At 33.8% G+C, this 13,386-nt stretch overlaps 1 protein-coding gene across 3 annotated transcripts in view; it reads right to left on the reverse strand.

The window, feature by feature from the left end:
• The window catches only part of CPSF73-II (cleavage and polyadenylation specificity factor 73 kDa subunit-II), a 231,700-nt gene extending 221,574 nt beyond the window's left edge, over nucleotides 1–10,126 (reverse strand). Inside the window, exons 1-5 of one of the 3 annotated variants that reach the window (XM_089820839.1) lie at nucleotides 9,912–10,126; nucleotides 9,516–9,726; nucleotides 9,238–9,415; nucleotides 9,074–9,146; nucleotides 4,109–4,226 (exon numbers count right to left, since the gene is read on the reverse strand). In XM_089820839.1, the coding sequence (XP_089676965.1) occupies nucleotides 4,109–4,226; nucleotides 9,074–9,146; nucleotides 9,238–9,415; nucleotides 9,516–9,540 (394 nt within the window). In that variant the 5' untranslated portion in view covers nucleotides 9,541–9,726; nucleotides 9,912–10,126. The remainder of the gene's footprint in view (nucleotides 1–4,108; nucleotides 4,227–9,073; nucleotides 9,147–9,237; nucleotides 9,416–9,515; nucleotides 9,727–9,911) is intronic. The other 2 variants (XM_089820841.1, XM_089820840.1) reach the window with 2 other exon arrangements.
• Between the last annotated feature and the right edge of the window lie 3,260 nt (nucleotides 10,127–13,386).

The raw sequence follows: 13,386 nt of genomic DNA on the forward strand, positions 1-13,386 counted from the left end.
TTATAAAATTGGTTTCATGGAAGGGAAAGTACCAACATGGCCTAAGAATTCAACCATTAAAAGGGCTCTAACAATAGGAGTACGACAAGGACTCTTATATGAGCTATGTGCTAAGACAAACCTTGCACTTGTACATGAGACCTCTAATTCAAATGAAATATGGCACAAAAGACTAGGGCATATCAACTTCCGTGCCCTAACATCAATGGAGAAGGTAGTGACTAGAATGCCCAAGTTAGAACATATTCACAATGAATCATGTAAAGGTTGTGCCTTAGGGAAAAACACTAAAAGGCCATTTCCCATAGTTTGAGCAAAACTAAAGAAGTGTTGACATTCCGATTTATGTGGGCCCATGTCTATACCATCTATAGGAGGATTCTTGTACTTCCTTAAATGCAAAGAATCTGAAGAGATTCTCTCTAAATTTAAAGAATTCAAAATAATCACTGAGAACTCCTCCGGTAAGAACATTAAAATTCTGAGAACGGATAATGGGAAGGAGTATACTTCTGAAATATTTAAAGAATTCTGCAAACACACTGGGATTAAGAGGGAATTCACAGTCCCTTACAATCCTCGAGAAAATGGGGTTGCTGAATGGAACAACAGAACTATTGTAGAAGCTGCTCGAGCCATGATTTTTGATCAAAACTTGAATATGTCTTTATGGGCTGAAGCATCCAACACAGCAATCTATATTCAGAATAGATATCCTCACTCACATTTGGACAATAAGACTCCTGAAGAAGCATTTGCTAGAAAGAAACCTGACATCAGTCACCTAAGGATATTTGGATGTCCTGTATATGTTCATGTACCTAAGGAGAAAAGGACTAAGTTAGAACCTTCTACAAGAAAGGGTATTCTCATTGGTTTAGTGAAACAATAAATGGATACAGAGTCTACATTCCTGGATAGAAACAAATAGAACTAAGCAGAGATGTCATCTTTGAGGAAGACATTGCTTTCAGAAGAGCCAAAACCTTCGATGAACTAGATACACTTGATGTATCTCCAGAAGAGACTCTTGCTCCTGAGATTCAACGAGAGTTTCCTGAAGAGACTTCAACTGAAATTGAAATCCTTCCAAAGACTCAAGAAGAGAGTCTTGCTCACTCTAAAAGGCCACTTTGGGCAAGGGAAATGATACATGAAGGAGATGGATTCACAACCCCTTCAGGAACCTTCCAAGAAAGCAAAAGACCTAGAAAGTTGACATATAATGCTTTCATATGTGAGAGCTTGAATCTTGAACCTTCTAGCACTTCTAAAGCACTTAAACATCAAGCTTGAAAAGACGCCATTGTGGAAAAATACCAATCTATACTAAAAAATGATGTTTGGGACATAATTCCAAGACCTAAGGAAAAATCTGTTGTGTCTTCAAAATGGCTCTTCAAAATTAAAGTATACTGCAAATGGCAGCATTGAAAAACATAAAGCTCATTTTGTGGTTAGAGGTTTTTCTCAAAAGGAAGGAATTGATTTTGAAGAAGCTTTTGCACCAATTGCTAGGTACACTTCTGTTAGAGCTGTAATAGCCATTGCAGTAGCCAAAGGTTGGAAAAGTCCATCAAATGGATGTAAAAAGTGTTTTTTTTAATAGAAAGATAGAGGAAGAAGTATACCTAGAACAGCCATAAGGATTTGTAACTCATGATGCTGCTTCTTATGTTTGTAAATTGAAGAAGGCTCTATATGGACATAAACAGGTTCCCCAGGCCTGGGGAAGAACACCTTATTAATCAGTGTAAGAAAGATTTGGCTTCTGAATTCGAAACAAAGGATCTAAGAATTCTCCATTATTTTCTTGGTTTGGAAGTACGTCAGAAGTCTAGTAATAGCTTTCTACATCAAAAGTAGTACACTATTGATATTTTGAAAAGATTTGGAATGTGGGACTGTCAACCCATGTCTACACCTATGGAAACCAATCTTCACAAGCTGAAGGAAGAAAGTGTTGAATCTAGACTAATTGATCCCACCTTATACAGACAAATAATTGGGTCCTTGATGTATCTTGTAAATACTCGACCTGATATCTGCTATGTCGTGAATGCATTAAGCCAATTCATGTGTGAACCTCGTGAGATTCATCTTGTTGCTTTGAAGCACATGTTGAGGTATCTTCAAGGTACTATTGGGTATGAACTTAAATATGAGAGTACCAGCTTGGAATTACATGGATATACTGATTCAGATTGGGCCGGAAGTGTAAAAGACGGAAAAGCACATCAGGATGCTGCTTCAGTTTAGGATCAACCATGATCTCTTGGATATGCAAAAAGCAAGCTTCTGTTGCTCAAAGTTCTACTAAGGCAGAGTATATTGCAATAGCTATGGGAGCTCGAGAAGCAATGTGGCTTCGAAAGTTGCTTTCAAACTTGTTTGGTGAACCTTTGAAACCTACCACGATTCATTGTGATAATCAAAGTTATATCAAGTTATCTGTGAATCCGGTATTTCATGATAGATCCAAGCATATAGAGATTCCTTACCACTACGTGGGAAACATGGTGGAAAGAAGAGCTATTCAATTAGAATATATTAATACAGGTGATCAAACTGTTGGCATTCTCACCAAGGCTCTCCCTAAAGTGAAAGTTGATCATTTCAAAAAGAAACTTGGCTTGATTAAAATGTAGGTTTATGAGATTGAGTCTCAACTTTGTAAAATTTGTATTCATTAAATAAAGATGTTTAAAGTGTAAACTCTTTTGTCATATGTGTGATTCTATGACTCATGGGCCTACCCTATGTTCATTATTTAAGAAGATAATATTTTATGATGTAATATTGATTTTGATAATATACGGTGACGACTTTATTATTATTAGATTACTATCATGATGAATATCTTGCGACTTGATATTCAAGGAAAGATCATGTTAGTTAAAGGAGCATGTTGATGGATGTCATGTGACTTGATATCTGTTGAAGATCAATATGTTCAAACTCATGGTGGATATTATGTGACTTAATATCTATGGATGTACCATGACCTGGTATGGTGTATATCATGTGACTTGATATCTATATACTCACCATAACTGAAAAGAATATCATAAGACTTGATTTTCTTATATGTATCTTGAGGATATTACTTCTTATAATGAGAAAAATTCATATGCACTTTGTCTTCCCTAGCTAAGAGGGAGTGTGAAAACAAATAGCTTTGGTTCAGAAAATTGCATTGATCACATGAGACTATAATCATGTATTTATGCATGTCGATATGCTGAATACCGATATGTATATTTACATGAATATAATCTGAATTTCATTATGGAGATCGCAGCATTCAGAACTGCCAATGCATATTATTATTGAAGTAATATCTCAGAATTGAATTCAGTAAACAATCGTATCTATATTGATTGTTACCAATTGCAATAGACTTAGTTAAAGTCTTAATGGCATTAGTTTTGTTATGACTAATCACATTGGGTGTGACCATTCCACCGATCCGGTACATTGGTGAATGGACATGTCTCCATTTGGAGACATGCCCATTCACCCATGTACCTGTCTAGAATTATATACATAGTATATGCCGCCCGATATTGCAACATAGAAATTGATTAAGGTGTGCAGATCAAAGGCAATACAGATGCCGATCTTGAAGAGATATTTATCATCATTTGCATTTAGTTTTATATATACTGTGCAGCACTTGTATTCTTCATTGGCTTTGACTGTACCTGCAAGAAATATACATACTTCAGCATTGCAAAGGGAATCTGTAAGTAAACTTTACAATTACCAATATAATATGCTAAGCCCACACATTATCATTATACAAGTACCAAAAGAGGCAAGCTAGTTTGAAATACGCGTTCTGCAAATAAAGAAACATTTCTGTTCACAGAATGCAAACTGTTTGACAAAATAACTCAGATTAGAAAGGTGAAAGTTTGGAGTTACTAGATTTAAAGATCATATCTATGCTCATTAATATGATTTTTCTTTCACGATGTGAAGATGATTAAGTGAGCAAATGCATCATTTCCCTGTTCAAGATCTAAATATCCTTCAACGCTTGAAACAGAAGAGCACCAGCCACGAAACTTTAGCTTCACAAGTGGTTGCAAAATGTGTATAATACCTTTCTTCATACATTGGTGAATCTGAAGGACGCTAAATTGTTCATCTTCCCCTCGTCTCTCAACCATAACTTTACGATAGTCTTCCAACATTAAAGGTGCAAGTGCCTTAGTCGGGTACTATTGCATGAAACAATGCAAAATAAGTATTAGTTCAAAATGTATGCTTTAAATCTATTTCAGTGCAAATCCTGGATAGTATTCAAAACAACTATATCAATTATAACAAATGTTTTAATCCAAAATGTTAACTGAAACAAAAAAATCATCACAAACAACAAGCACAATGGATATTATATGTCTCTGCCTACTTCCAGATTGACCAAACTACTAACCATATTTGAAAATTGGAGAACATAATCAACAAACAGAACTGATGACTGACTTTAGCAATGACACCTTAGTTTGGTATGTCAAGAACTCGAACCCTAAAATTGACAAAGCACAAACCAAAGTGATAATATTAAATGATAAGGAACAAACATATGCTTTGAAACATGTTGAAGCTTATGGGAAAAAGCTATTATTCATTATGAATTATATACTAATCCCAGTATGTTTAAACTGGATAAGAATTGATGTTAACGGTACGAAATTACAATCCAACTGCCAAATTCAGATCCCAAACCTCAAACTAATATTTGGTTCCAAAACAAAGGCAATGATTCTTTTGTTTAAAACAAATCAATATATTGATTAAATTTTTCAAACTTTTTGGCAACTGATGCTTTTAGTGTTAACTGCTAAGTAATGGGACCTCTAAGGACTTGATCCATAATCTTGTATCCATAGGCACGAGAACATACCAGGTTACATTAATTCAATGACTGTATAGCTAGCAATAACCGTAGACATTAATACTTGATGTATAAACAGCTATCAGTAGTAGTAGTACTTATTGTTCTACTCTGCTGTCCTGGTAACTTGAATAAAAGGATAATGTATTTTTTTATTGTGATAGTGTTATGGATTTACGGGTTTGTAAGTTTCTTCAAGTTTGAATTGAAGGGTCAATATTTCTTGGTCTTGAACGTTTGAATCTAGTTAAAAAGATTGATTTCTATTACTGAAGCAATTGCATATTCACTAGATTAGGAACCAATTTTGAGAGAACATATATCATTCACTCTAGAGTTTCCAAAAATATAGCCCTTGTGACAAAGAGTTGGTGCAGATGAGCTATATACAGGAAAGATACAGATGAAAGAGTCAAAGTTGCACGATCTGTTGGGAATTAACTCTTTCTTCCTGATCAGATAATTTTTCTTGAGAGAAAACTGATTACATTCAAGTATGAGTAATATAAGATTTTCAATAAAATGGATAATGAAAAAGCTTCATCAAGATGACAGGTCATCAAGTAGGTAATACTTAAACTGAGTCTAAACACATGTCTTAACTCTTTTTTCTATTTAATTTATTATAAAATGATTTACAACCAGGGTTAGTTCAGTAAGATGATATTCGAAACTAGCCAGATATAGCTTATAAATATGCTCTTAAACATAGAATATGATGGGAAGCTTTCAAATTATTGTATAAAACCCTCAATGAATCCTACATAAGCTGGCACTGCCCATTTTAAACTTCAAAGCCTATCTGAATCAAAATAATATTAAAGCTGGTCAAACTGGGATATTTCAAAACTTTCTACTAACAAGTAACTGCTGTACTTTCAATGAACAGCTGTGAAGTCCCCTTCCTGGAATAAGTTTTAATGATAAATAATAACAATACAATAAAAATAAATTAACAGAAATATAATAAAATTACATGTTCATGAAGTTAAATGAAAGATAATGAAGAGTTGTGACTCCCTCAACATTAAATATAAAAGCGAGGAGACTTCATTTGAAAGGTGAGAGAGGAAAGAAGAGAAAGGGAAGAGTTCTGATTCAAGAAAAAATTAAAAAGAACAAGAAGAAAATAAGAAAGTGACTCCTTCCAAAACAAAGTTATGAAGGTTATGACTCTTTCAAGAGGGTCATAACTATAAAAGGTTTTGACTCTTTCAAAGGGCATCAATGACGAGGGATTGGGACCCTCTCAAAAGGTGGTAACTATGAAATGCTGTGACTCTCACAAAGGGTAGAAATGGTGAAGGGTTGCGACTCTCTTTAAAGGTTGGTAATTTTGAAAGACTGTGAAGATTGCAAAGGGGAGCTATGATGAAGAGGTGTGACTCCCAACATTGTAAATATAAAGGGGAGATCAACTTATTTGAAAGGCACAGGGAATATCTATGCATTCATTAGCAGAAATATAGGAAGATCTAAAATATGACAGCAGATCTGTATGATGAATATGAGAAGATCTACTGCAGTCTAAAGCAGATTCTGTATGGGGAGGAAGGAAGAAAATATTCTGAAGGTAAGGGTAGACATAACAGAGATAAACCAAAATCAAAAACAGTAATCAAGGCAAGAAGTGGTAATCATCAATATATAAGAGAAAACAATCTCCAAAAATAACTATGGCAGAAATCAGGAAGAGTTTACAGTAAGCAGCAGAGGTTAAAATCCATTGAAAGAACAACAATTATGCCTAGTAAAAGCCCTGCTCAGTTAAGAGGTCATCCAATTGTCAAAGGGTGTGACTAGGATATTAGTTATAATTTATAAACCTCCAACCATATTAGGGAAGGAACCAAACTGCAAGGAGGGGGAACAATGAGGCCTTAGTAGGTACACCACATCATGAGATCAGTTAAGAACTGTACAAGGCCAAGGGGGGCAGAGATTCTGCTCTTGTGCCTAGGGTCAAGTTAAGGGTGCCCTATTGCAATCTCCCTTCCAAACTATATGGGTTAGTCATTGCGGTAGCTAAGAAAGAGATCCGCAAAGGATAGTTAATGAAGGGAAACAGTGCACAAGCTCCGCTAGGTATGTCGCCTCATGAGTATGGTTACGACCACATGAGACCAAAGGGGCTTAGTTTCCACTCTTGGGCCTAGATCTGGGGTAATTAAGGCACCTCATCATGTCCTTCCTAGCTCAATGGGATCCTCAATCATAAGAGGAGGGCAGGAGAGTATGATGGAGGGGAACCATATATAGGCTATGGTAAGTATGCTACCTCATGAGCATGGTTACAAACTTACAACCACATGAGGCCCAGGGGGGGATAGAGTTTCCACTCTTGGGTCTATGGTCGAGGATTATTAGGGCACCTCATCATGTCTTTCCTATCTCAATGTAATGTTCCCCATCTTTTAGACCCTCAATGGACTTCTTAGTTTTTCATTCTCCGAAGGCCAAGTGGAGAAATAAGGAGAAATAAATTAAATTAAAGTCAATAAATAAATAAATCTAAAGGTGATTTTATATTTAATTAATTTAATTTTCTAGAAGCACAACTAATTATTGTATTAGAAAAGGGAAGCTTCTAGAGAGTGCATTTTCTAGAAGGACAACTAATTATTGTATTGGAAAGGGGAAGCTTCTAGAGAGTGCAATTAAATAATATTTTATTTCCTTCTAGAAGGGTGAAGGAAAAAAATAAATAGAGGTGAGAGATTCATTGCTAGGCATCCTATTATTATCAATTGCATTTGATATGAACTTGGGAGAAGAAACTAAGGGTTTCTGATTTCAGTTAACCATTGGAGAGTGTCAATTCTTCAGTGTTGCAACCATTTGAGTTGGTGAAATATCCACTGAATTTGGCATTCAGGTGAGTTTCATTCCAAAGTTTTATTTGTGCTTAAAGTAAGGAATAACCGAAGGGTTTGAAAAATATTGAAGGACTATCGAGTGCAGATCTGAAGATTCATCTTTGGCAGCCATTAATAATCGTTTTTTTACTTGTTGCTACAGTATGCGTGAACAGTACCGCACTTAGTACCCGTGCTACAGTATTTATGCTTGATTCCAATTGCAACTTTCATCTCCATCCTTGGACAGCACTATTATCAAGTTCCTCTTACAACTATTAGTAGTTAGCATTGTAAAAGCACATAATTTTGCTGTTGTAAGTGATAACTCAGAATCAGATTTGGCATTGCTGCAGTCATTATTGTAAGCCCATTTGTCTTGGCAAATTCATAGCAACATTGTACATAGGAACGACTTCAATAAAGGAGATATATGTTGCATGCCATTTGTTTGACGAAATGTCCATCTAATAGCGTATATGATCAGCTTAATAGTTGTATGCCAATTGTTTATCAAAATGCCAGTTGGCTGTAGGTATGCATTCCATCTCTAGTTTCCATGTATATGCATTGAAAATACCAAAAAGAACTGCACTTGCATATTAGTTCATTTAAAAAGGTATTGTAATATCATTTGCAAACATTCTAAATTTCTTAGCATCATTCAAACTATATCAAACTATTTGAAACACAAAAAATCAGAAAAGAGAAAGGCAGCATACAAGTGTTTGATATATTCCTTGAGCTAAAATCAGTCAATTTGGGCAAGGGATATTACATTGGTATCAGAGCTTGCTTGCAAAGTGTTTGACAAAATGTCAAACAATTGAATTTGAGAAGGATTTGGTGTTTCACAAAGTTATAACCGGTTGGGGTTATTACACTTAACCCTCATTATAGTTATTCTCAGTATTATTCTCTTGACCCTAAAAATGGATGTATTCCATGCATTATGGTTATATTATTATTGTTGAATTTGGTTGCAGGTTCCAAGACATGCTTATTTCATCTTATTTGTAGGTTAGGGTTATATCTCCAACTATATTGCGCTCGTTATTTTGTTTGGATTTGTGAATTCAGGAGATGATCCCAGAAGTGGACATAACCACAGCATGTTAGTCATTGTAGTATGATTATAACATCATCTATTAGCTTGTGTTTTTTATCATTATGATCTTTTCAAATGTACCTATAACAATTTGATGATTCTAAGTAAACCATGCTTAAGGATTTATAAATTAAATAAATCAAAATAAGTATTGAATTGGAGCAAGAAAACATCTATTAATGTACTCAAGACAGCTTGAAAACTTACAGTCATATAGATGGGTCCTTCATATCCAAGAACCTCAGTGAAGTATGGAAGAGCCCCTATATGGTCCAAATGACTGCATCATAGAAAATGAAAGTACAATAAGCCAATCAACCAGTTAATTAGAAGCATCAACAGAGGCAGAAAAACTTGATCAGTATCCTTACAAATGTGAAATTATAACACAGCTAATGCTGTTAGTGAAATCCCCAATTTTGGATATATTTGAGAAATCGGGATATCGTTGATGATCCTGGTAGCCCATGTGCATGCCACAATCAAACATTATCCTTTTGCTACCTATTGTAACAACTACACAGCTTTTTCCCACCTCCTGACCAGCACCTTCAACCAAAAACACATATTTCCAAAATCAGTTTATTAAGTGTAAAAAATATTAACATAGCACACCTCTAAACAAAAGCAAATGCAGAAAGATATTTACCCAGAACCAAGCACTTAATATGCATGATTATCCTTCTCCAAGGTAAACAGAGAGCTTTTTCTATCCGACTTGTGTAAAAGGAACTTCGTATTGACTTCTTCTATTTATGTAGCACAAAATTACGAAGGCCAGGAAGCCAAGTACTATAGAAACCCAAACACTACACCTCTTAATTATCAATCATGATGTTTCCCTTCCAACCTACAATCAACTGACCAAGAAGAAATGCATTTCATTATCAGTAAATGGAGTTTGTTTTGCAATAATATCTACAAAGTAGAAGGTAAGATAGCAACAAATATTTTAGGATAACAAACTGTTATTCTGAATGGTAACAAATTAAGTCGTTGAATTGGAATCTAGTGTGAGTATGGGTATAGGGGTCTGGTACAATACATCAATGTGACAAATTTCTTTTATAGGTAGCTGAATATGCTTTGTGCTTTATTGATTCTCACAACAAGAACTTTCTCCCACCTCTGTACAGGCTGGTAAACTAGCAGCCTCCTAATCTGCGATCCTCAGGCTAGGGTTGGCCAGCTCCTAGCTCATAATAGGCAATGCCTCGGTTTAGCTCGTTATTTCTCGACTTCGCGTGTATATTTTCATACAAAATAAATATAAACATTATAAAAGTATATATTGAAAATTAATTAAATTCATAAAAACAAATATATTAATATTAAATAATGCTTTATAACTTACACAAGCTTTTAGTTTATGATTTTTAAGTTTCTAGTATTATTGTTATGTATTAATATATTATTTGATAAATAATATACTAATATAAAATATTAATTTATGTTATCAAGTTATTATTTTATTACATAATTATTATTTTAAGGATACTATTCATTAAATACAATTTTTCAATTAGATTAATCAATCAAATCAAAGAATTTAAAAGTTTATATGAAACTTACAATGTGTATATCTATTTTTCATTGTTCCTTATTTTATAAATGATATTTTGTGTTCATTCTATTGTTCCATACTATTTTTGGTAGGGAGAAAAATTAATTTTCCTTAACAAAAAAACACATATTTTTCTAACAACAATAATGACATGCATTAATGATAGCTTTATCTTGTTCACAATTGTGACAAATTAATTAAAGTTTCTAAAAAGTATTTTTTTTTAATCTTCCACCTCACTACCTAAGATATAAATGCATGTCTAACACATAGATTGCACATTTTGCTTGGTGCCTGATGTTTCAAGGTCTTCCCCTTGGACCTCAGCTCAAGCATATTAGGGTTTCGGATCATCAGTGTCCTTTTTGTGGGCAGTCGGAGTCTTTTTTGCATTTTTTTTGATTCTATAGATGTGCCCAAAACTATTGGCACTAGATTCATGATTTCTTTAAGTCGTTTCGGCCAGAACCTTTTTCCTAGCATATGGTTATGTTGGGTGACTCCCCCAGGTTCCCTAGGCAATTTACCCAGATCTGGCATACCTTCAGGATGGAGATTTTGTTTACTTTGTGGAAAGATAGGATTGTTGTTCTTTTCACTCATAGTTTTCTTGACATAATTGTTGCTATGTACATTAAAGCATGCATTTGTAACAATGTAATGATGCAAATTCAAGTCTAAGCCAATAAGGTGGCTCCAGAGGTGGCCCACCTCCAAGAGCTACTCAATCATTGGGGTAATGCTCCCTGTACGATTGCCAGAGTGCCTCCTGACGTCTTGGCATATCACACTCCGCCCAGGGGCGTAGTTCATCTGTCTGTTGCTCTCACACACCACATTTGTAAGGTTCCTGCCACTGCTCTCCTAGTGGTGGCGATGGTAGATGGCATCGTCTCTCAGTTTCTCCGCCTCGTCGTAGCTCTAGTTGGTCCCCAAGTATGGTGGCTCCCCCTCCTAATGCTCCTCGTGTGGTTTTTGGCAAATGGCCTTTTTGCCTGGAGTTGGTTATTTCTCCACCGCAAGTTGATACGAAGGATGAAGACCAGGCCCCTGATGATGCTACTGATAATTTGACTATTCCCAGCCTACTTGCCAATACTATGGATGATTGGGGTTTTCATGCGATGAACCACCCCCTCAGCTAGCACTGCTTTGGCAACCTTAGGGGTTGCTTAATGTTTTTTTTTTTTTTTTTTTTATGAATAGTTGTTGATTCCAGCTTCGACCATGTGAACTCTCATGGGGTGATCCTGTATCCCCCGGCCCTTTTTTCTAAATTGTAACTAGTATATTAATTATTAATAGAAAAGGACTATTCATAAATAATAAATAACTAATTTTTTTTTCTTACCAAAGATTGTAAATATACTAATCTATTATTTTTACCATTATCTAAATTTAAGGTTATTTAAAATCTTACTAAAAAATTAATTATCATATCATTTAAAAATACATTTATTTAATTTTTTCTTCATAATAATTTAAAATTATTTTATTCTAATTTTAAAATTAATTTTTTTATTCTAAATTATAATTAAATTAATAAATAACAAAAGTATATTTTTAAGTAATGTTTTATATTTTCTATTTTAAATATATTTATTAGTTTTACATTGTCCCTTACTTTTGTCAATCGTAAAATGCTAACTTTTTTCACACTATGTTTAACTAGCTATTTTTTTCAATCTTGTTTTAATTCTTTTTCACATTTTAAAATTTGTAAAACTAATATTATTCTTGAAACTTACTAATTATTTTGTTGGTTTGGATCAAGTAGTCAACAATTTATATTTTAAAATTTAATATTTGAATTTATATCGAAAAAGGTAGAAACAAATACTTCATTGATTTAACTCAATTTTATAATTGTTATTTAAATATTTCTTAAAATAACATAATCCTTAATCTTTTTTTTTTTAAATTCTCTTCCAACTCTCTCGATTCATTGTCCCTATAATAACATATCATTCTCTCTCTTTTAGATCTCTTCATATCCTCCATTTCTATCTATAAATCTTTATTATCGTTATCTCTCTTTTCACTCTATTTTCATATATATAAATCTTTATTTTCCTTATTTTCTAACTATTACGAGCAATATATCTCTTTAACTCTCTCTTCATATATTTCACTCTCTAATTTCCTTCTTTCCTAACTATTGGTAGGAACTTTGACGCAATGTGTCTCTTGTTAATATATAATTTAATAAACAATGTATTAATATATTAAAAAATATGGTTCACATTTTAAAACTATTCTATACTATTAATTTTTTTATTATATAACTATTCAAACATTATGTAAGAGTTACACTTAACAATCATCGTTGTTGGACACTTTTATCATGAACTAAGTTACCAAATTCACTTCTAGACCTAGTAGAGTTTGGTTCAGCTCTACACAAATTTGGGTTCTTGTCAAATTCGAAGGTAATTCTGCCATAGTTACCAAAATTCATTCCTAATTCTCATATAGGAACTCAAGCAGAATTTAGCATACTTTTGAGTGAATTTGTTTTCCAATGATGAACCTGGGCCAAAGTAGGTCCAAAAACATAATTTTTTGACTTTTTTAAAAAGGTTTTTTTGACAAATTTGGTCTATTCGACCCTCCAACCCTAAAAGTGACCATTTGAAAGGCCAAAAAGGTTGTTTTCAATGTCATTTGTGTATTTGTGAATGAAAAATAAAATTTCTTGCCTCCATTGCTAAAATTTATTGATTGTTGCACACACACACACACACACATATTCTTGTACAAGCAAACCCAAAATGAATCCAAACCCAACCCAAAAAAAAAAATGAATTTCAAGCCCAAATCTGAACCAACAACTTAGGTCATGAACTATATGCCAAAGTCCAACTCTTATGTTGATAGAAACCATAATAAGGAAATGGGTTTTTCTCGCCGATAGAAAAATTGAGACATCTCTCTTGAAAATGCTCTACACTAACAT

Source organism: Cupressus sempervirens, chromosome 3 (assembly GCF_028749045.1).
Source record: "Cupressus sempervirens isolate cs-2001-9-10 chromosome 3, ASM2874904v1, whole genome shotgun sequence".
Lineage (NCBI taxonomy): Eukaryota > Viridiplantae > Streptophyta > Pinopsida > Cupressales > Cupressaceae > Cupressus > Cupressus sempervirens.